The following is a 20,351-nucleotide window of genomic DNA, read 5'->3' on the forward strand; positions in this document are numbered from 1 at the left end:
TTTCAAGGAAGCATCAAAATAGAATCCAATAACAAAACATATAATTAAGTCGAATATATAGTCTTATTGAAGTAATAATACATTGATTAATGAATTTATAAATATTAATGATAATACTTAGCATTGAATTTCTTGTCTCAAAAACATATTCTGACTTCTATTCTTGTTCCCGCCGAATGGGAAACGTTTGTTGCAGTCGAAGACGAACTGACAGCTGAACCATTTATACCTCAAAAAGCGGTGTTATTAAATTGATTATATTTGCAAGTCATTTTATTGTACTACTTCCACAATGGGAATTTTAGGTTTGTCCAAATTAATTGCTGATATAGTACCAACAGCAGTTAAAGAAAGCGACATTAAGAATTACTTTGGTAGGTGCAACTATTAAGAAACGTGTTTGTCATAAGGGTTAGAATATGATTTGTCTCATCTAAATTACCATTTTGATCATTGGCAGGAAGGAAAATAGCTATTGACGCTTCAATGAGCTTATACCAGTTCCTTATCGCAGTTAGAAGTGAAGGTTCGCAGTTGGTGTCTGCCGACGGAGAAACAACAAGGTATATTCACTCGATCAACTTTTGCTCATAGTAGTTTTTTATGCCATTGATTGCAAAGAAACGCCGTCCGTCACATTCTTTTATGAGTTCGAGGGTTTTTGCACAGCGGTGGGTTTTTCACTTATGCTGGCATTAGTGTATGAGGAGCCTCGTTTCTTACTCTGTTTTTTTATCGTAGTTCTGACAAATTGTTTGCTTCTGATCATCACAAAAAATAAATTAAGTGTTGTATAAGTTATATTTCTATCTCCTTTCTAGTCATTTGATGGGAACGTTTTACCGCACCATAAGGATGGTTGAAAATGGAATAAAACCTGTGTATGTTTTCGATGGCAAACCACCTAAACTGAAATCAGGCGAGCTATCAAAACGACAAGAGAAACGTGAAGAAGCACAGAAAGCTCTGGAGAAAGCTGAGGAGTCAGGTATTCTAATAACTTGCAACAAACCACAAAATATCCAGTGGATGTCATGAACACTCGGGGCTATGTAGTGTGTATTCATCAGGCATCAAGTGGTGGACATTTTTGTTTGCATTAAAAAAAGCTAATTTCTTAATAAAGATTTCATAATGTTCTAATGTCCTGAAAACTGCTCGTAATAATGAAATGAATATGGAGCCCGGCTGATAAATGTGAAGCCTATATTGTACTGTGTGGATATCCACTGCACATGCAACGTGTGTACTGCGTGGTTGTCCATAGGCTGTACAGATATAAACAATGGATATCCTGAGATGTCCTAATATGCAAGAATGGATATAAGTGCGCATGCGGTTACTTGGTTTATACACGATACTCTCTATAATAGCCTTAAGATACACATTAGAAATATTATATTTGCTTGAGGCGATAAGTGGTAATACATTGATATATCCTCCGTATTTTAATGTTGTTAATTCCAAGCGCTCTTTTTATCAGCAAATTTAAACAATAATTAAAATTTTAAAAGTTAACTGAAGTGTTTCATGTATGAAAATTTTCATCCAAGTTCTGTTAATAGCATTTCATCATGGATCTAACTCGGAATGTTTAATATGCAAGCACGCCATATCCATAGATATCTAGCCATGTATACGTGATGAACAGCAAAACTCTCAAACATGGAATCAATCCCCTGGAGACTATTTGATATTTTTGGGAGGAGCCGGCTTTCCACCTTAGTTAGGTTATAAAATGGACATGAATATTTTGGTGGACATTAAAAATGTAATAGTAACGAATAAATTTATTACTATGAAATCACATTCCTTTCTTTGTTATGAATGCAGAAAAGTAAATGATTTGATCAAACAGCAGTTTAAGATCTTTTGCTTGTGAAACACATACGATCATGGATTGAAACATATTTCAAAATTTTCATCTGGTTTCATTACCATTTCCACCTCGGAGGTTCAAAGACAACTAATTCCTGCAGATATTGGTGTAAAATTGGCCTGTCATATGCGTCTCATTCTCTTGTGAACTTTTTCTCAGAGTCAACAGATTCCTTTGCTCAGTGTTTCAATAATAACCGATAAATACTCTAGAATAAAGCAATCATTATGTAACACTAATTCGATTTTGCTGGATATTATGGATTTTTGACTCATTCAAACTCTTTCAACAGGATTTACTGTATAGTCGTTACATATATGTTCATCCGTTGAATATTTCTTGTTTAAGCCCAAATTATGAAATTTTCCATGATTAAAGAATGTTTTTTTTTCTAGGTGACTTGGAGCAGGTGGATAAATTTAATCGACGTCTCGTCAAAGTTACCAAGACTCATGCTGATGAATGCAAAGAACTGTTATCCTTAATGGGGATCCCATATGTAAATGTAAGTTTCATTTCAAGCTTATAAATGTTAACTGAAGGTATTTACCTTACAAAATATGAATATTGTATGTATTTATACATATTATGATGTATATCATAGCATTTGAATGCCAAATCACTCTAATAGTAGTCCAAATTCATATATACTTATTGTGTACATATATTAGACATCCATACATATGCTCATGTGACAATGATTTGTATCTTAAAAGAAAGTATAGTAGTAGAAAATAAAATAATAAAGGGTTATAAAAAACGATATTAGTTGATTGTGGAAATTATTTATCCATGTTAATATTGAATTTAATCACATATAGTCTCATTTTAGTTTCCTGGGTTACCCTTAGAAATGATCAATTTATTTTTTGGGGTATTTAAAAAAAATTCCACATCATTAGTTCATGTGTAAGAATTAAAAGTACATTATTTTTGTATTTATTATTTGTGTATGCACTTGACTTACACAACATAACCTAAATGTTCACTTTGCCTATCAATACATTTATTTATTGTTACCCAAATTTTGAAGTGTAAGTGTATAGAATTAGTCTAGGGAATAGGGCGTGATCTATATTTGCATCACCCGACTTGGTAGTGGGGCATAGGAGTAGTGATTCCCTTCTCTACCCTTTTATGGCTTTTAAGTGATATCTGTTTGCAAGGAAAGAATCATCTGTCTGTTCACCTATAATTGATTTGCTAACGAATGTGATGAAAAAACTTATTTGAACTAGCCATAATTGTCTGCACTGTCTTGCTTTGTAGGCCCCATGTGAAGCAGAGGCTCAGTGTGCAGAATTGGTGAAAGGCGGCAAAGTATACGCTACTGCCACAGAGGATATGGATGCTTTGACATTTGGATCAAATGTTCTTGTTCGACACCTCACATTTAGTGAAGCTCGGAAGATGCCTGTGCAGGAATTTCATCTAAATCGTGTGTTGCAAGGCTTGGAACTGGAGCAGAATGAGGTACAAACTTGGGTTTAATTTTTGTAATAATAATTTTAAATGATACAAATAATGGTATTTTTCATCAATGAAGAATTAACTCTTCTGTGGATAATTATCAGACTTCATATAAGTTCAAAGAAAGTCCTTTTTTGTGACTTGGCTAAATCCTTTGGTTGACATGTGGGAAACAACTTTTCCAGGTGCCTATCATTTGACCGTCATAGGAATTATAATTCATCTGATAAGCCACAATTTGGTGTGTATGCATTGGAGAAATTGTTTTGATTTCCACCAGAAAAAACCCCCGAGGGGAAGAGAAGAAATATTTCTATTAGTAAATTGGATTTTAATTAACCTCTGGAATATAACTCTAAAAATAATAATAGTGGATTTCGCATGGAGTTAATTTAAGTAATTCTTCCGATGCAAACTGCATGAATTCACCCAAAACCTTGCCAAGGCACAGATTTTGTGTTTTAGTGTTGATATTATTTAATTTGATGCATTGGGAGGAATTTTCTTTTGGAGTTGCATATAGGAAGATGACATAGTTATATTAGGCCCTATTGAAGAAATGGAAGTCTTAGTATTACGAATAATGTTTGCCTTAGAAACCTTAACATTATGAAGTTCCCTGTGGAAAGAAACAAAATATGAAGTGAAAATTTCACACTGATAGTAGACATTAAAATACCAGAACATGTATTATTTTGTAATTTTGATTTACTATCTTCTCTTTCTCCACATTGTATTATATTGCATGTGTACATACTATGAAGGCAACCTAGCAAAGAAACCTTTGGTAATAATGGCGAAGTTAAATAAAATAAAAGAAAGAAGACAATATAAAAATAGAACTGGTGAAAATATTAGATTCATATATCACAAATTATACAATGAATTAAGAAAGAAAGAAAAGTGGCTACGAAATGATAGTTAACAGTGTGTTGTAATATGGAAGAACTGGAAAGAACAGTGTGATATGTACTATAAAAATACAGAATTTTAGAGGATAAGAAGGTGAATATTATCAATATGAAGAGAAATTGAGGAAAAATATTGGAAAGGGAAGGTAAAAAGGTAGAAGTAGAAGTGTACATGTATAGAGGGAATGTGCCAATGCTGTTGTGAAGTGTTTGAATGTAAGGGCGAGAAGCATGGATCACAGTAGGGAAGAGATTGGGACAGGATTGAGGCCTTTGAGATGTGGGTGTAGAGGAAGTTGGAGATGAGGGGGAGGTTTTAACAGGGTTAATGAGGCTAACATGTCAAGGGAGTAACACTCTTCGGAAGAGAAAAGAAAACTGGATTGCTGCACATATGATCAGGGACACTAGCAATGACTGTGGAGAGAATAATAAAGGGGGGAAGAAAAGAAGAAGGGGTAGGCTGAAATTATCAATGATGTGAAGAGAGGGAGAGATGGAAGAAAGCCAAGGAAGAGGCCTGGGACTGGAGTGGATGAAGACAACAGTGGTGTACATGACCTGTCACCAAGAACAACAAACACTATGTTATGATGAGTATTACATTCTACTTGAAGGAAATTGTTCACATATAATTCAGTCAGGTGTAATTTCATTGTGTCCCTTTCTTTTGATGTTTCTGTTTAGAAGTTTGTAATCCCCTTCCATGGATGACTCCCTCCATTTGATGGAAGGGCTTTGATGCTACCAGATGGGTTGTAGGGCAGGATAAAGACAAAACATTCCTTCTCGGTGAGGTTGCTGCCAAAGTCTTTTTATCCCAGTAAATCCTAGGATTAAGGAAGAAAGGTTTGTTTTATGTGGGACAGGGTCAGAGTAGGAAAATGCCGAGAGAGGTAGTAAGTGATTAGAGTGGGTGATCTTAGTCATAAAGAAGCAAACTCAACTAATGTAGAATCCAAGTGTACATGCTGAAAAAGTCACTGGTAGGAAGATATAGAATTACTACATGATCAATCACAAGAGATAATTGATAACTTGCATGCAAGGAAATACTAGACAGTGATGGGATATTGGAACATTGTGGTTTGGTGACATTTGACATGGCAGGAGATTATGGTTTAGGAATAAGAAATGATTGCTAAGAGAAAGCAACAGGCTTTTCCAGCTAATGGGTAAGACTATAAGTAACACATCAAAGTCATAATTATAACAGAAAATGCCAGGGCTACTGGGTAGGCAGAAGCTATTATATCGTGGTTAAACAAAGATTTAGGAACAGACGAATCAAAAACTCACAGGTTTTCAGGGGAGGATGCAGATTCAGACCATAATTTTGTCTTTAAAAAAGGTATATTCAATTTCCGTTTCATTGAAATCATCTTCTATGGTCTTAAATCCATTTGGGGTGTTTGACAAGAACTATCCATGTATCTCTTTTTCCTAGCCATCCTACTTAGTTAAACATACATCCAATATATTTCCATTATATATTACGCTGACTCCATGCAAGGACATCCCCCATGGTTTTTGCTTTTTATTATCAAAATGATTTCCTGGACTTATGCCGGTCAGTTGCCATCCTATTTGTAAATGCGTGGCCACCGTACATGTAAAGCTTGGAGCATCTAACTGTACGTTGGGCCGTACATGCGTTATGCCAGGATTCTTGATACATGTCATACTCATTATATCAGGCTTCTCTGTACATGGAATATTTAAGTTTCACTGTGCAGGACACAGTGTAAGAATTATTTGATAGTAATGGGATCCCAGGTAATGCAAATGATTTGTATACTGTGAAATTCTCGTGTGTGTGCACACTAAATGGGTGACTCTGCTAAAGTTAGGTGCAGAATTTCTCTGGATGTTTCATTGTATTGTATGACAGCCAATTGAATTCGCCCTATGAACTTAATGTCCTGTAAAATGTTATCAATCCATTGTTTTATACATGGCCTAGTTCAGGTGCCAGTGTTAATGCCTATTTCTTTATTTGTGAATGCTGTGGTGTTATTAATTATTATTAAGCTAATTTTTTTTGCAGTTCATTGATCTGTGCATACTTTTGGGTTGCGATTACTGTGACAGCATCAGGGGAATTGGGCCAAAAAGGGCCATTGAGTTAATTCGAACTCATCGCAGCTTGGAAAATGTGCTGGAAAAACTCGACAAGTCAAAGTATCCTCCACCACCCGATTGGATTTACAAGGATGCAAGGGTACTTTTCCAGAAACCAGAAGTGACTGATGCAGATAAAATAGAGGTAATTTTAATGATCTTCATTCACTGAATATATTTCAGTATATATTTTGTATGGCAGTTCATATTTTAAATGGCACATCTCTCTTGAACATTTCAGCTGAAATGGGAAAGCCCCAATGAGGATGGACTGGTTAAATATTTATGTGGTGACAAGGGATTCAATGAGGATCGGGTACGAAATGGAGCTAAGAAGCTCTTAAAAGCAAGAGGAAGTGGTACTCAAGGAAGATTAGATTCATTTTTCAAAACCATTGCTCCTCCTCCCGGTAGTACTCCTCCACAGAAAAGGAAGGTAAGTGCAAGGCAAATGTTTATGAATAATTTCCTCCCCTTGCAATGAAAGTTATGGCACCATGTAACATTTATTACATCGTTGGCAATTTTATTTTATAATTTTCCTGCGCTCAGATTTTTATGAAAACTAGCCTTCTAAGAGTAATAAAATTCATTTTATAATGCAAATCTTTCAATGATTGAGAATTCAGTAGGATGCTGTGGAGATTAATTTAGTTTTGACTTCATAGGTAACAGTTGTTCCATTGCCCATCAATTAATATGTTATTCCGCCTTGAAACGCAAGGCTTACTCGAGCACCTAACATTTGAGAAAGGGTTAATGTCATATTGGAAGGTCACCTTCTGCTTAAGTGGTAGAGATACCCAAATTTTCATATTCAGTGCAAGGCAGTGCCACTAAATAAATAAATATGTTCGAGGATGATGGTTGCTTGTTTTCCATGATATTGATTGCTGGTGGCATTTGGAAATGAACCCTGTTGGGACAGCATAAGTCAGTGTCATTTCAGACTGCATGTCTATGCTTTGATATCCTTCGGTTAAAGAACTGTCTGGTTGCACACCTGAGTTGAATGTTAAAAAATGTTCCCTAGTCTGACCATTATCATTGGGGTGTAACTGGCAAGATTTGGAGGTGTTAATCATGCCTGCGATGCATTTTTCAACTGCTCAAATTATGATGCTTGTATAATATTTGACAGTATTAATTTTGCACCTACAAGTACTTTACAAATCACCACTAGTTAAAAAGGTGATTGCCCCTAGTACATAAAGGGTGTCTGGTTATTGATATGAAAATTTTGAAAGTAATTTCATTTTCAATTAATGGTCCTAACCTTGAGAAGAATTGTAAACTCTGATTGATGGGAAATAGTTGTAGCATTAATTCTATTTACATACATCTACATAATACCCCGCAAGCCGCCGCGAGGGCGTGTGGCGGGGGGTGTTAGGTCACCAACCGTAAAAAGGAAGAATACCACATGCAAAAAAACAACACGGAAAATTACACCCACAGCAGCGCACACACTCATGCAAAAATCCCTTCATCCAACACTCATGCAAACACATATACCGCAAAACAACTATACCCCATGATGCAGCACGAAAGCCATCCTACAACACGGAAGCCAGGACACAACAAGCAAGAAATTGAAACATCACTACCACATGAAAATGCACCTCGAAACACTCTACCCCGAAAGAGTCTGTAAAAGGCAGGGAATGCGACCCAACGTTGCAGGTAGCAGGAATTTGCCCCCGTGGAGAGGGACATGTATGTAGGCTTCTGTAAAATATGGCCACATTAACATCATATTTATATTATTGAAGCCACTTTAAAAAAAAGGCCATTTCCATGTTTTTCAGTCCAAAGGCTTCCTTTGTGACCCATGATGTTGCTGTGGTCTGATGGAGAGACCACTTCAGTATTTGCTATGAACAATTCACTTATAAATAATAGGGTAATTTAAGGTATTTTTGGGTTCACTTGTAACATACAATTATAATATATATTATGATTCCACTCTATAAGGTACAAGGTGGCAAATGTTGTATTTTAAAACCATTCATAGATAAAGATTATATTTAATATATCTTTAATATATCTTTAATTATAAGTCCGCAAATCCTCAGGTTGACTTTAAATGTTGTGAATATTTTGTTGTATTTCATTTAATTTTTAACTTATCAGATGGATCAAGATGACCAAAGATGTAAATAGTCCAATACTGAAGCATTTGTCTGTTGCCCATTTCGAACGATTGAGTATTATTATTACATGAATCAAAGTAGTTATTTTCAAAGCTTTATTAATATCTTTCAGGTGGACGATAAAAAAGGATCAGCTAAAAAGGCTCGAGGAGGAGGAAGTTTCCGTAAACCTAAGTAATTGATATTTTTGTAATGGCTTTTTAAAACTTTTTAGCTAGCATTTGTCCCAGTACTCCAATCATGTTGTGCTTTATGTTAAGTTAATGCAGAGAAATAAAACCCATTATTCTATACTCATGTTTATTTCTTCAAAGTATTTGAAAAATCCAAGATTGTAAGCAAGACGAATTTAATAAAGTATCATACTGATATTAAATGTGTACTTAGTCACATTTAATAATCTGCATGCCTCAATCAATCTTGTATTGTCTGCTACCTCTTAATATTTGGTCAAGTTTATAATAAAAGTTGGGCACTTCATTGATAACATTTGCTTGTACATTTTAAGGAAGTCAATACTGAAGTATTTTGGCAAATATCACAAAACATTGACTGCTTAGGGCATTCATTAATCCTCACCACTTAATGCAGTAAGACATTAAATGTCAGAAAAATGATCCTTTGGATTTCCATTTGGCTATTAAAACATTATTCATGAAACTTAACAAAACAGAGTGAAATAATGTTAAACAACAATAACACTGATGAAAATTCTTAACTTGATAAAAATTTTAAAGACAAGTCGGTAAGAGCAATCACCAAACATTTTACATACTACCACATGTGCATGAACCAACGGAAAGATTTAATGGAATGCAATCCTAAACTTAACTGAATTGTAATCATATTACTCACAGATAACTGTACAATGATAATGAAATGAGCAACATATTGTCAAGTAATAATGGACAATTTTAACCCAAAATGGCAAGTATACACACACGCACACATATACAATATCACCAATCCACCTTTATATATACATTTAAATAAAAACAAAACTTGTCAACCTACACTAACAGAAACAACAGCAGTGCAGTTAAGGCTAGTGGTAAACCACTTGAAAAAGAAACATCCAAACAGATACTGCAATGTGTAGAAATTGACAACAAGAACTTCCATTTTTTTCCATTCAGCACACAGTGTGGTTTAGCCAAATGCAAACACACCACCCATACATTCCTAGTTTACGATCATGGGCTCTGCCAAGGGACCATCAATGTCATGGCCCATACTGGCTTGCCTAGTTGTCCCACCATCTGCTGACTTCTCCTCATTCTCACTCTCCGGCCCTTCCTGTCCTCTTTTTAAGGCCTCTACCTTACCCTCATTTGTCACTGACCACACAGGACTCCAACTGCTTGTACTTTGGATTTGAGTTGTCTCCAACGCCTCTCCAAAACCACCTGAGCTTGAATCTTGCCTTTTCCTACGAACTTTCCTTGCAGCACTTAAGACATTACTATCTCCTTCAGAACTGAGGCTCAGACTACGTCCTGGAAGACCGACTGTGTTTTGAAAGGTATTAGCACCAGCCGTCATCATTAGTGACTGGGGACGTGGCATCTGCAAGTAATAGAAAGGGAATGAACATAAAAATTGTGACAATAGTACTGTGCAGTAGTAGCCACCTTTCAAAGAAGCATAAATCCAGAGTGTTACCACTTTGCACATAAAAGATTCTCGTCAATCACCTTTCTGTTTACTGAGGCTCCTTTTTATAATTAATAACTTTACACACTGGGGTATTTTCCTTACCTAAACACAACTCTGTCCAAGAAGATATCAAAAGAATCTATTTTTCATGCAAGTGCATACATTTTAGGATTATCTGTCACTAAAGTGAGCCTTATTACATTTTTATACAATTCTGCATCAGCATCATATATTAATACACCATACCTTTATCTAATTGACATTAGAAAAAGTAATAGGGAAAGAAATTGTTGGCATATTTTTACTTTATCCTTTGATTAGGTAAAAATCTGAAATGCCTCTGGCTGAATAATTATACAATATCATGGGAGGATGATTGGCCCCAGTCTGCAGGTAAAAGACATCCAAGTCCACAAAAAGTACACAATCTCTCTCTTCAGGTGGTTGGGAGTACACCTTACCACAAATTTTGCATGAAATGTGTTCATTGTTAATGAAGACTCAAGGATTTCAACACCTTGATTAAGGTTTAGTTTAATGCAGTGGAGAAAAAAATTGCCAGAGCTGTATTTGGTTTAACAAGCACTCTATACAACATTACATTTTATTTCTCTATGTAGTAAGTTAGTATGACTGGATCAAGTTCATTAGTGTACAGGGAGACTATATTGAAAAAAAAAGAAGTTTTACAGAGGTAAGTCATTTATGCCTATTCCATTCTGAGAACTTTTCAAATTACCTTTCTATTACGAGAGAGCTTAGGTTCACATAGCAGTCTGATAGGGGGAGATATGCTACCTGATGTTTTCAGTAATTCACAGAGCAAGGAAAGATGGGCAATTTCCATGGCTATTTCCACCATGGCAAAAAATGGTACATTCAGGTCAGAGTGACACCCCTTAATTAGAACACTTGAAGTCAGAAAAACTTCATAATTTAGAATAATTACTCACAATTGGCTGAGAGTGGTGGTGAATGTTTTCTGTGCTGTGAGCTTTATTGGCATGAGAAGTCTTCAGTGACTGGCCCGAATCTAGACTCCCGGTCAGACTTCCTGTGATGGCAATCCCCGAACTGGTGTCGGAGAGAGATGAAGCGGCAGGGATGCTGCTGTTATTACCATTGAATTTTGAAGCTGATGGAGGACCTAAGATAGGAGGAACACTTCGGCCAATTAGACCACCCTGTCTAACAATTACTTCAGGACCCCCACCATATATTCTGTGAAAGAAGCGCCACTGTTCTTCAGAGAGCTGGGCATAATCTGAAACTGGTAAGAAAAGACACACTTGAAATGCAATTGCATAAAACCTAACTGAAATTCTAGAAAGAGAATGAAATTCAATGTGACTCAAAGGTTCTGAAATAAGACAATTACTCATGGCATCATTGTTTCAATGGCATGGCTTGATTTTAGTAAGCTAATCCCAATTCTCTGAGATAGTCAATGTCCATGAAATCAACATGAATGCAATGCTCCTGCTAAACAGTTTAGTCCTAAGGGGATAATGGAAAATCTGGAGTGGCCAACACATCACTTTTTTATACATTTTTCCTTTTTATCTGAAAAGGCAAGAACAGCATTCAACAATTGACAAGACTGATGCTGTGCTCAGGTGAAGACAATACAGTTTCAGCAATGGCGGAATCCGGAACATTTTATTCTTGGCCACCCACTGGTGCTTTTCTAATCACCAGTTGTGGGTGATCTGTACATTGGTCCGTAGTAGGATTAGGATTACGTAGATTAGGATGACGAAGTAGGGTATGATTTGTACTAAGTGCATTAGACTTTGTACACTTCTTCATGAATGCTACTTAGGCATCTGCCTTTTTCTGTCTGCAGGAGGTCATGTCTTCTTGACACCATTAAATCTTGTGATCGCATAATGTTTCACAAGAACTCTGGTAACTTTTCTGACGTGCCTGGCAATATAAGGTATAATGGCATACAGTTTAGCCAAGATATGGATGTCAGTCGCAACCTCAACAATCCCTTCTAGGGCCAGGTTATTTCTTTCTCCCTATCATGCAGTACGTAGAGTCCATTATGTTGAACTGTTTTTAGTTAATGTTATTTCTCTGTACCCATGGAATCTTGGTCAGAGTAGTCCAGTGACCAATGGTATAGTTTTATATGACCAATGACTTCTACTTGGAGCGGAGGAGCTAGGAGAAATTTAATGAAAAGTCAGTATGCATCATTTTCTGGCAGACAGCATGTCCAACCGATTTTTTAGTCACAAGGACATTAAGGAATGGACATATGTTGTTCTACTCTTATTTCAATTGTGAATTGAATGGGGGCATTATGTTGATTCAGGTGCTGTAGATATTTCTTCAGTTCCTCCATTCCATGAAGATGAATAGTGAACATTGTGTCCACATATCTCATGAATAGTTTTAGTGTCTTCATGTAAGAATTCAGGGGGCCTTCTATACAAAATCTCCCTAGGATAAATTAGCTATGACTGGTGAGAGAGGTGATCCCTTGGCTGCCACCTAAGTTTGCCTGTAGAATTTCCCATTCCACAAGAAATATGTATTTTTGAGGAAAAATGGCACGATGCCTGGAATGTCTTTAATTAGCCCTTTATCTGCAAGAGTTGAGGTGATTTCAAAGGCCTCAAAATGCAACTGGATAGACAGGAATTCTACAAAAACCTGCCATATCTCAGTAAAGTTCAATTAAACCTGAATATGCTGATGGCAACACCAGCACAACCATCATAGCCAGATGGGATATATTAGAAGTAACCTAAAAACCCTGGCAATCTGTAGTTTCAACACAGTGAAAGCCTTCACACAAATCTTTTCTTATTCTTTATTCTTAAATACTTAGTTTTTCAGAAGTATCTTTTCTTCCATGGAGAAATGGATTCTGCATTCACTCTACTATGGAGAATCAGCTGGAGATAACATTAGGTAGTTTTCTATTATTTTTAATATGATCAAAATAGTGTGAATATCATTCATGTGACTGATATAGACTTACTATGATTTAGACGACTGTGATCTTGTGCCTTGCATTCTACTCTCTCCACAACAGCTCAAGGAAAAGGTTCCTCACATAAGGAAAATGACTTACAAGCAAGCAATAAAAAGTGAGTAGTTATGGAATTTTTTCAGTTTGCTCAGGAGTTAAATTGCAAATAAAATTCTTCCATTTTACCCCTTTAAAAATGTTAAAGACAATAGGAAATGATAAATGAACACTTAGGAATGACTTACAAGCAAGCAATAAAAAGTGAGTAGTTATGGAATTTTTTCAGTTTGCTCAGGAGTTAAATTGCAAATAAAATTCTTCCATTTTACCCCTTTAAAAATGTTAAAGACAATAGGAAATGATAAATGAACACTTAGGTATGGAGTACTTTTCTGTACTTTGTATAGAGTACTTTTACTTTACTATAAATTCTGTTCCACATTAGACACATGGATAGTCGCTGAAATAAATACTGGAATAATCAAAACTATTGAAGCGTGGAATAAAGAGATATGAAAAAAAATGCTTCATGAAGTGGGTAAAAAAAGTTTCAAATAAGAAAGAATATGGGAAAATAGGTTTACATATTCTTGTGGAATATGTGCATCTTATGGCTCTCGCAAGAGATGATATACATAATAAAGCCAAAGACAGATTGCATGAAATACTTTTCGAAATATGCTATTTGGGAAACAGGGTACCGAGCTCAGAGGTACTAATTGGACTGATGACTCAGCCACATGATCTCATTTCTTATTGTTTTCAATTCACTTAAACTGTCTTACACTATAGTTTTATCCTACCTATTTTGAGAACTTGAATTCCATTCTTGGTGGTTATTATGGATGAGTTATCAATAGCACCTGGAGGCTCTGGTTCCTTCCCCTTCACAAATCCATGCCATTGCCGAAACCAACTCATTGCTATAGCATAAATTAATGTAGGGGACTCTTCTGCCTAAATGAAAAAAAAACATAAAAGATTCAACACACGTGCACTGTAATTTCAAATTTACCATTTCTAAGTGAATTAGTTACTCATAAATAACAGCCATTAATAAAAGCATCATTTACTTACTTGGAAATCCTTTTTAAGTTGCAAAAATTCCTCCAATTCTTGTTCAATACGACATTGCAATGCTTCCTGTTCTGACCGACAAATAGAACATTCATATAACCTGTTACAGGCAGGGCCTCCTCCAAATCTGGAGCAATGGAAGTAACAAAAACATTAGGTTAGCTATAAACAATGGGTGATTTGTTTAACCTTAATGGATGGTAACTTTGGAGAATATATCTTTTTCACATGATGATATACATTAGGCATTATGCATGAATACAAATGAGGCACATTAAACAGGTAATTCAATGAAAATTTACATTAAGTATTGAATGAATGTAAAACTCCAATAGCCGTAAACAGTTTACCTTTCTAAACAAAGTATAAATGAAATTAGTTAGCTAACGCCACAAGTCAAGAAGGGTTAAAAGGTAAAAAGGAAAGGGATAACAAAGGTGAATACGAACGCACGTATTTCGGCCACAAAGTAGCCCTAATACTTTGTGGCCGAAATATGCGTATTCGTATTCACCTTTCTTATCCTCTCCTTTTTACCTTTCACCCCTTCTTGACTTGGGGCGTTAGCCAACTAATTTCATTTGTACTTTGTTTAGAAAGGTAAACTGTTTACGGCTATTGGAGTTTTATTTTCATTTAATACTACTAGCCGTAAGAGCTCAAATCTATCAATATTTTTACAATAAGTATTCATTACATTATAAATTGGCGTAAATTCAGTTCATGAAAGGGACATAAATGCCATCTATTATTTCAAAATCTAAGTGAATTTTGACTAAATTTATTCATTGCTGACACTACTTCAGTTTTCTCCACCTTGATCAAAATATATTAATGAATTCCAAGAATAAAACATTAAATTTTGTTCATTGGGGAAGTGGTTCAAAGATAAATTTAAAAATTGTGATATTTAGTGGAATTAAAATATATGAGCTTTAAACAAAATTTAATTTTGTTTAATCTTGAACTCTATTCATTAATCATTCATAATTTGTCTTGGCATACCAGTAATGGATGAATTATTAACATGCCAATAAACCCAGGGAGTCGACTGATCTACCCCAACGAAATTATTAGAAATTTGTCAAAAATATGAGCAACGTGGTACTCTGTAACATTAAAAAGGAAAGGTATTATCTTATTTGGTTATAAAATAAAATCTTTTCAGTTTGTATTTCACTTAGACAGTTTGATGTGTAAAAACCAATAATAACCATGAGGCTTAAAACAAGCCTACTTCCGTGACGTTAGGGATCTCATTACTGCAATGGCATCATGTCTCCCCTTCCTAAACCCAAACTGATCATCCCCTAAATAATAATTTGCCCAACTATGTATCCTTTTGTTGATGATCCTGAGAACAACTTTAGCTGCGTGGGAAATCAAACTTATTGTTCTGAAGTTCTCACATGATGTAGCCTATACCTTTTTCGGAAAGGATCTAACACTGATCTCACAAAGTCTTCCGGCCAGATTCCTTCCTCATAGATACTACGAATCAGCCCATATAGCCTCTTCCTCCCACATTTTTCCTAAACATTTCAATAGTTCCACGGGAATGTTATCCAGCCCCACGGCCTTATTTAGTTTCAACTCCGTTAATACCCTTTCTATCTCTACGTCGAGTATGCCTAGACCTAAGCTATCTTCATCTACGTCATGTTCCTTTTCTATGTCTAACCTTGTTGGCCTAAAATTTTTACCATACAGTGCTTCTATATATTCCTTCCGTCTTTCTTGGATCTTTCCTGTGTCAACTATTATCTTACCTGCCTAATCTCTAACTGTAAGCATAGATCTTCCCTTTTCACTTCCCGATAGTGATTTTACCTTGCTGTATAGCACACTAATTTCACCCTTCCTCTACAAACTTTCCATATCCTCGCACTGCGTTTTCCACCATGCTTCTTTTGCTTTATTCGTTGCCCTTCTCAATTTATTATTTAACTCTTTGTACTTCATTTTTCCTAACTCTGTGTTTACATTCTTCCATGTTCTTCTCTCATCCATCTTTGCAATCATCTCATCCGCGATCCACGGTTTCATGGTCCTTTTCCCATTAACAGTTCCTGTAGGGTCTTTTGTGGCTTTCAATATGACTTTCTTGATATACTACCTTGATCAAAAAGTTCCCGGAATAACCACCGTGTGGCGCTCCCATCGTTCCGATTTGAGTTCTGTTTTTTTTGTTAAATTGGTACATCTGTTGTTGATATTCCCTTTAAATCTTAGTGTCATAACTTGACATTTGCAAACGTTACGTAGCCAAGAGTACATCTATCTCTGTGTGTGTTGGCGATTTTTTACAATTGCAGAAATGGATTTAAATTTGCAACAACGAACTTGTATTAAATTTTGCGTAAAAAACGGATTTAATGGCGCACGGACGTTGGAAATGTTGGAAAAGTGTTTCGGCAACAATTCTCTAAAAAAAACGGTCGTTTACCAGTGGTACGAGCGGTTCAGAAGTGGTCGTGAGTCAATCGAAGATGATGAACGCAGTGGCAGACCATCGACATCAAAAGTCGGTGAAAAAATTGATAAAGTAAAAGAAATGTTGGTCAATAACCGCAAATTAACCATCAGAGAAATAGCGGAGGACTTGAACATTGCCTATGGATCCGCCCAAGACATTGTGGTTAATGATTTGGGTTTCCGTCGTGTAGCAGCAAAGTTGGTGCCAAAAGACCTCAATTTCATGCAAAAAAGAGACCGTGTTGACGTCGCAAAAGACATGATTTGCGAGGCTGAATCCGATCCCACATTCATCAAAAGGATCATTACTGGAGACGAGACGTGGGTTTATGAGTACGACACGCAATCCAGACATCAGGCAAGTGAATGGCGTTCACCAAATGAGCCGAGACCAAAAAAACCACGTCGTTTTCAGTCAAAAAAGAAGGCAATGCTGACGGTTTTCATGGATTACAACGGTGTAGTGCATCATGAATTTTTGCCAGAAGGCCAGACAGTAAACAAAGAGTATTATTTGGGCGTTATGAGACGTTTGCGTGAAGCAATTCGCCGAAAGAGACCAGAAATGTGGGCAGAAAACTCGTGGATTTTGCACCATGATAACGCACCGTCGCACAGTGCTATCATTATTCGTAATTTTTTGACGAAAAATGCAACAAATACCATCCAACAGCCACCGAATTCACCTGATTTGGCTCCCTGTGACTTCTTTCTGTTCAATCGAGTTAAAAAACCATTACGGGGAACGCGTTTTAGCAGCCGAGAGGAAGTAATGGAAAAATCGCAGGAAGCACTGATGGACATACCGAAAACCGAATATAAAAAATGTTTCGAGGATTGGATCAAGCGCTGGCATAAGTGTGTTGCAGTCGATGGGGATTACTTTGAAGGCGACAATATAGATTTAGATGAATAAACTTGTATTTTTAATTTTCTGAATAAATTCCGGGAAATTTTTGATCAAGGTAGTATTCCCATTTATCTTTGATAGTACTCCGCTCTCTACCATCTTCCATGTTTTTCTCTACAGTCTGCCTCCTTCCATGTCAATCCATTTAATGCTTCTACATTCCATTTCCTAACCCTGCCTTATATTTTTTAAACGGACGCTACATTTCATAACAACTAACTTGTGGTCAAAGTTCGCATCTGCTCCCGGGAAGCTGTGCAAATTTATTACACTGTTCCTAAACCTGTGTCTAACCAGAATATAATATAGCTGATACCTCTCTGAATCACCTGATATTTTACATGTATACCTGCATCTTTTGTGGTGTCTAAACCAAGCGTTGGTCATGACTAACCCCTGTCTCCTGCAGAATTCAACTGCTTTATCCCCGCGGTCATTCCTCATGCCTAAACTGTAGTCCCCCACCTCATCACCATCTCTTCCTTTGCCTACCGTCGCATTCCAATCCCCCATCACTATTAAATGTTTCCCCGCAGGAACACACATGATTATGTCCTCTAACTGATCATACTACCTTGATCAAAAAGTTCCCGGAATAACCACCGTGTGGCGCTCCCATCGTTCCGATTTGAGTTCTGTTTTTTTTGTTAAATTGGTACATCTGTTGTTGATATTCCCTTTAAATCTTAGTGTCATAACTTGACATTTGCAAAAGTTACGGTCGGTTTTCGGTATGTCCATCAGTGCTTCCTGCGATTTTTCCATTACTTCCTCTCGGCTGCTAAAACGCGTTCCCCGTAATGGTTTTTTAACTCGATTGAACAGAAAGAAGTCACAGGGAGCCAAATCAGGTGAATTCGGTGGCTGTTGGATGGTATTTGTTGCATTTTTCGTCAAAAAATTACGAATAATGATAGCACTGTGCGACGGTGCGTTATCATGGTGCAAAATCCACGAGTTTTCTGCCCACATTTCTGGTCTCTTTCGGCGAATTGCTTCACGCAAACGTCTCATAACGCCCAAATAATACTCTTTGTTTACTGTCTGGCCTTCTGGCAAAAATTCATGATGCACTACACCGTTGTAATCCATGAAAACCGTCAGCATTGCCTTCTTTTTTGACTGAAAACGACGTGGTTTTTTTGGTCTCGGCTCATTTGGTGAACGCCATTCACTTGCCTGATGTCTGGATTGCGTGTCGTACTCATAAACCCACGTCTCGTCTCCAGTAATGATCCTTTTGATGAATGTGGGATCGGATTCAGCCTCGCAAATCATGTCTTTTGCGACGTCAACACGGTCTCTTTTTTGCATGAAATTGAGGTCTTTTGGCACCAACTTTGCTGCTACACGACGGAAACCCAAATCATTAACCACAATGTCTTGGGCGGATCCATAGGCAATGTTCAAGTCCTCCGCTATTTCTCTGATGGTTAATTTGCGGTTATTGACCAACATTTCTTTTACTTTATCAATTTTTTCACCGACTTTCGATGTCGATGGTCTGCCACTGCGTTCATCATCTTCGATTGACTCACGACCACTTCTGAACCGCTCGTACCACTGGTAAACGACCGTTTTTTTTAGAGAATTGTTGCCGAAACACTTTTCCAACATTTCCAACGTCCGTGCGCCATTAAATCCGTTTTTTACGCAAAATTTAATACAAGTTCGTTGTTGCAAATTTAAATCCATTTCTGCAATTGTAAAAAATCACCAACACACACAGAGATAGATGTACTCTTGGCTACGTAACTTTTGCAAATGTCAAGTTATGACACTAAGATTTAAAGGGAATATCAACAACAGATGTACCAATTTAACAAAAAAAACAGAACTCAAATTGGAACGATGGGAGCGCCACACGGTGGTTATTCCGGGAACTTTTTGTTCAAGGTAGTATATCTTATCGACCTCTTCCACCTAGGTGGCAAGTATACCTGAACAATGACCAAGTTCGTCGGTTCCGCTTTGATCTCTACTAGTAATATTCTATCAGTTGCTGGTTCTATGTTGACTACACTTCTTCCTACCTCTTCACTTAATATTATGGCAACCCCTCGTTGGCTCTCGTCCCCACTGCTGTATATTATTCTATAATTATCACTCCAGTAATCCCTGCAATCCTTCCATCTCACCTCCCATAGACCTAAAATATCTATGCTTCCCCTCTCCCATCTCTCGCTTAATATTATCTAATTTTCCTGCCCTCAACATTGTCCTAACATTCCAAGTTCCTATTTTAACTAAATTGGTCTTCTTCTTCTGCATCTTCTGTCCTGCTGCTGTCAGTTTTCCCTGGCAAGGGAAAACTGACAGCAGCAGTTCCCAATGCAACTTATGCCACTAGATTTCAAGAGACCACTGCACCTGACTTTTCAAATAATCATTTCGACATGTTGGACATTTTTTCCCTTGTAAGCCTTTACTGGGCATTCTAGCCTGAAGTGCCTCGCCATAGCTCATCCTTATGACTTCTAATATCTCAGAAAAGGGTGAATGTTTTTGATTGAGCATTAAATTAACATTTTGATTTAAGGATTAAAATAGGATGAAGAGACAGCCAAGTAATATTGCCATTTAATTATACAAACCATTTGCTCCATTTAGCTGAAAGGAAAGCCTTAAATAACTTTTCTATTATCTCCTGTTGCATTTATCCAATAAATACCAAAGTAAGAATTTACCTAATGGATTTTTTGTTTAACATATT

The 20,351-nt window shown here is 36.7% G+C and overlaps 2 protein-coding genes across 2 annotated transcripts in view; one reads left to right on the top strand and one right to left on the bottom strand.

Annotated features, from left to right (window-relative positions):
• The first annotated feature begins 184 nt into the window (after positions 1 to 184).
• Fen1 (flap endonuclease 1) lies at positions 185 to 8,827 on the top strand. The gene is made up of 8 exons (XM_071591620.1): positions 185 to 374; positions 461 to 563; positions 822 to 988; positions 2,275 to 2,384; positions 3,149 to 3,352; positions 6,308 to 6,526; positions 6,623 to 6,817; positions 8,647 to 8,827. The coding sequence occupies exons 1-8, from the start codon at positions 293 to 295 to the stop codon at positions 8,710 to 8,712; spliced, it is 1,146 nt and encodes a 381-aa protein (XP_071447721.1). The 5' UTR covers positions 185 to 292; the 3' UTR covers positions 8,713 to 8,827.
• A 4-nt stretch (positions 8,828 to 8,831) lies between these two features.
• Positions 8,832 to 20,351, bottom strand: part of Usp20-33 (Ubiquitin specific protease 20/33) — a 39,114-nt gene continuing 27,594 nt past the window's right edge. Inside the window, exons 16-19 of the mRNA XM_071591621.1 lie at positions 14,254 to 14,380; positions 13,980 to 14,133; positions 11,144 to 11,460; positions 8,832 to 10,100 (exon numbers count right to left, since the gene is read on the bottom strand). Of these exons, the coding sequence (XP_071447722.1) occupies positions 9,717 to 10,100; positions 11,144 to 11,460; positions 13,980 to 14,133; positions 14,254 to 14,380 (982 nt within the window). The 3' untranslated portion in view covers positions 8,832 to 9,716. The remainder of the gene's footprint in view (positions 10,101 to 11,143; positions 11,461 to 13,979; positions 14,134 to 14,253; positions 14,381 to 20,351) is intronic.

Source organism: Hetaerina americana, unplaced genomic scaffold, assembly GCF_022747635.1.
Source record: "Hetaerina americana unplaced genomic scaffold, ioHetAmer1.1.p SCAF_5, whole genome shotgun sequence".
Taxonomy (NCBI): Eukaryota; Metazoa; Arthropoda; class Insecta; order Odonata; family Calopterygidae; genus Hetaerina; species Hetaerina americana.

Excerpts from the sequence above, each read along its gene's own strand:
- Fen1 (XM_071591620.1), top strand. The coding sequence starts at position 293 with ATGGGAATTTTAGGTTTGTCCAAATTAATTGCTGATATAGTACCAACA. Across the intron at positions 989-2,274 it reads GGAGAAAGCTGAGGAGTCAG|GTGACTTGGAGCAGGTGGAT; the intron begins GTATTCTAATAA and ends TTTTTTTTCTAG. Across the intron at positions 6,818-8,646 it reads CTCCTCCACAGAAAAGGAAG|GTGGACGATAAAAAAGGATC; the intron begins GTAAGTGCAAGG and ends AATATCTTTCAG.